Below are 3,190 nucleotides of genomic sequence, written 5' to 3'. Positions count from 1 at the left end.
CCTCAAGAACCAAGCGCCCCTCAGCCAATTCTCACCCTCTCCAGCCAAAAAAGGTGAGGCGAGCCCTTCCTTTCACCTGCGGGTCCCAGCCTTCTATAGAGGCTGGTAAAGTCCCGAAGCGCTGAGTTCGGGCGCCGAGGTCTCCAGAGACAGTTCCTGGCCTCTCCCGACCTCAGTCTCCCCGTCGGCGCGCAGAGAGGACCGGCCCAGGAGACCTTCAAGGGACCTCCATGTTCAGACCGTGTGGTGTACCCGCCGCGCCGCCACAGCATCTCCTACCTGGGGAGGTGCGCCGAGGCCCAGGGGGCGGGCAGTCGGGGGGCGGGCGGGGAAAGGGCACCGCCCCAAGCTTCCTGGCGCCTTTAAGGAGGAGAAACCCGCGGAGGGAGGAGCCGGTCCGGGTGTGTGCAGGGAAGCGCCTCGCCAGCGGTCTTGGCGGCTTGAGGCCAACCCTAAGGAGAGGAACACTCGCCGGCCACCCCTCCTGGCCCGCGCCGCAACCTCGCTGCCGTCGCCTTGCCTCGCCTCCTTGCCCTCCGCGCCTTCGGCGGCCCCGGCCGCAGGGGCGCCGCCTAGGCGGCCCCCACCAGAGTGTCCCCACGCCTGCCCTAACTGCTCTCGTTTCAGACCTTGGGGCCCGCAGCCTCCTCTGCGCTCAGGACCTCGACGGTTATCCTCAGATCAGCAGGAAGCCCAGAACTGATGCAGGCGCCCCAGCCCAGGACCAATTCCAGACCCCGTGACCTCCTGGCACCAGCGCGCAAAGGACCCTTCAGCCCGCGACAGGAGCCTCGTCCGGGTCCCAACGTCGCTGCTGGCGCCTGGCTTCGAGCTCCAGAACACGAGCAGAGCCGTCGGTGGGCGGGACACTCTTGAGCCTCTGTCCGCACTGAGCCAGCCCGGAAACTACGGGCGCCAAAGCTCCTGCGCGCCCCTGCCAGGAAAGCTGTGCTCCCGGTGCCAGCTGCGAGGACACCCTGAGCTCTCTGCAGAGGGCCCCAGCGTCGGTTCCCGTTACCCTGCGTCCCGGGCCCCGCAGCTCCCACACCCTCGACAGCAGCGGGCAGCGGGGACGCACCAGGGACGCGGGACGGCTGCGCCATGACGGCGGAGAGCGGGCCGCCACCGCCGCCGCCGCCGCCGCAGCCGGAGGCGCTGGCGGCCGTGAAGGAGGAGCGCGGTGAGGCGGGGGCCGGGGTCCCGGCAGAGGCCGCGGGTCGCGGCGCTGGCGGGCGGCGGCGGAAGCGCCCCCTGCAGCGTGGGAAGCCGCCCTACAGCTATATTGCGCTCATTGCCATGGCCATCGCGCACGCACCGGAGCGCCGCCTCACGCTGGGCGGCATCTACAAGTTCATCACCGAGCGTTTCCCCTTCTACCGCGACAACCCCAAAAAGTGGCAGAACAGCATCCGCCACAACCTCACACTCAACGACTGCTTCCTCAAGATCCCGCGCGAGGCCGGCCGCCCGGGCAAGGGCAACTACTGGGCACTCGACCCCAACGCCGAGGACATGTTCGAGAGCGGCAGCTTCCTGCGCCGCCGCAAGCGCTTCAAGCGCTCTGACCTCTCCACTTACCCGGCTTACATGCACGACGCGGCCGCCGCTGCTGCTGCTGCCGCCGCCGCCGCCGCTGCCGCCATCTTCCCGGGCGGGGTGCCCGCTGCGCGCCCGCCTTACCCGGGCGCTGTCTATGCAGGCTATGCCCCAACGTCGCTCGCCGCGCCGCCCCCGGTCTACTACCCGGCTGCGTCCCCAGGCCCGTGCCGCGTCTTCGGCCTGGTGCCTGAGCGGCCGCTCAGCCCAGAACTGGGCCCCGCGCCGTCAGGGCCCTCCGGTTCCTGCGCCTTTGCCTCGGCCGGCGCCTCTGCCACTACCACCGCTTACCAGCCCTCCGGCTGCGCCGTCGCCAGACCTGCCAACACTTCCGCCTATGCGGCCGCCTACGCGGGCGCAGACGGCGCGTACTCGCAAGGGGCCGGCAGCGCCCTCTTCGCAGCGGCTGGCCGGTTGGCCGGGCCCGCTTCGCCCCCCGCGGGTGGCAGCAGTGGCGGCGTCGAGACTGCAGTGGACTTCTATGGGCGCACATCTCCCGGCCAGTTCGGAGCACTGGGGCCCTGCTACAATCCTGGTGGGCAGCTCGGAGGGGGCAATGGAGGCGCCTACCACGCTCGCCATGCGGCTGCCTATCCAGGCGGAGCGGATCGGTTTGTGTCCGCCATGTGAGCCTAGCATACAGGCGAAAATTCATAGATACCTCGACTGTCTTTACGAACTAAGTATTCACGAAACCTGAGGACAGGACTGGAGAGAGGATCGAGTTGAAAGCCACATGGGAGGGACCGATCCGGAGGTTCAGACGCAGCCTCCCGGTGCACCGTGTACACACCGGTTCGCTTTGAAAATGGGAGGAGGTGGGGAGAGGCATCCTCGGCCAACGGACTGAGACAATGGACCCTCACTGAGGTGAAGCTCCAAAGGTCGTGCCTTTCTGACATTCTACCGGGGAGGGTCCTTGGCTTTAAAGGAGGCACAACGTAGTGTCTACACCAGAGTCTAAGGGAATTGTGGAGAATTACATGACTTCACTCTTCCCCGTACTTACCAAAACTCGGGTCTTTTTACACAGTTCCATCTCTTGTGCCTTTGACTACATTATTACAATAAAAGACTCCGTACGATAGTGTCTTCCTAGTTGAGGAGGACAAATTTGCAAAAGAAGTAACCATTTTTTTAATGGGAAAGATCTCTGCTTCGCTTGACCAGGGGCTGCTTTTCCCTGCCTCTGAGAACTGCAGACCTGGCTCTGAGTCTGGACGGTGCCCCAGCGCCACAGTGTAACCCAGTTCCATCACTCACACCCCCAGTTTTCCCATCTATAATACAAGAGGGCTGCAGAATTCAACCGTCCCCCATATGATCTTTAAGGGCCCATCATGGTTGTTGCATATCTGGCAGCATGGGTAGGCCACCCAGGGCCTAACCCTATTCCAAGGAATGGAAACAGAGCTCATGGCAAGCATCTCTGGATTAGCTCCAGGCACCGGTTATATCATAATTTCTTGAATCTTTTGAGCATGATGTGCTGATCATTTGGCAGCTATTACTGCTGGGTCCTAAGTGCAGTTTTCCATTGAGGCAGGTAGAAATACATTTGTCCATTGCCCACGCTTTCTTTTCATCAAGCAGC

General features: G+C 63.9%; 1 protein-coding gene across 1 annotated transcript; it reads left to right on the top strand.

Annotated features, from left to right (window-relative positions):
* The first annotated feature begins 1,101 nt into the window (after positions 1-1,101).
* FOXE1 (forkhead box E1) lies at positions 1,102-2,772 on the top strand. The gene has a single exon (XM_024126467.2). It carries the CDS (start codon positions 1,102-1,104, stop codon positions 2,224-2,226), a length of 1,125 nt encoding a protein of 374 aa, XP_023982235.1. The 3' UTR covers positions 2,227-2,772.
* Positions 2,773-3,190: the final 418 nt, after the last annotated feature.

The sequence above is a fragment of the Physeter macrocephalus genome, chromosome 9 (genome assembly GCF_002837175.3).
Source record: "Physeter macrocephalus isolate SW-GA chromosome 9, ASM283717v5, whole genome shotgun sequence".
Taxonomy (NCBI): Eukaryota; Metazoa; Chordata; class Mammalia; order Artiodactyla; family Physeteridae; genus Physeter; species Physeter macrocephalus.
The sequence above is the reverse complement of the archived record's forward strand: the minus strand, read 5'-3'. Positions and strand labels throughout refer to the sequence as shown.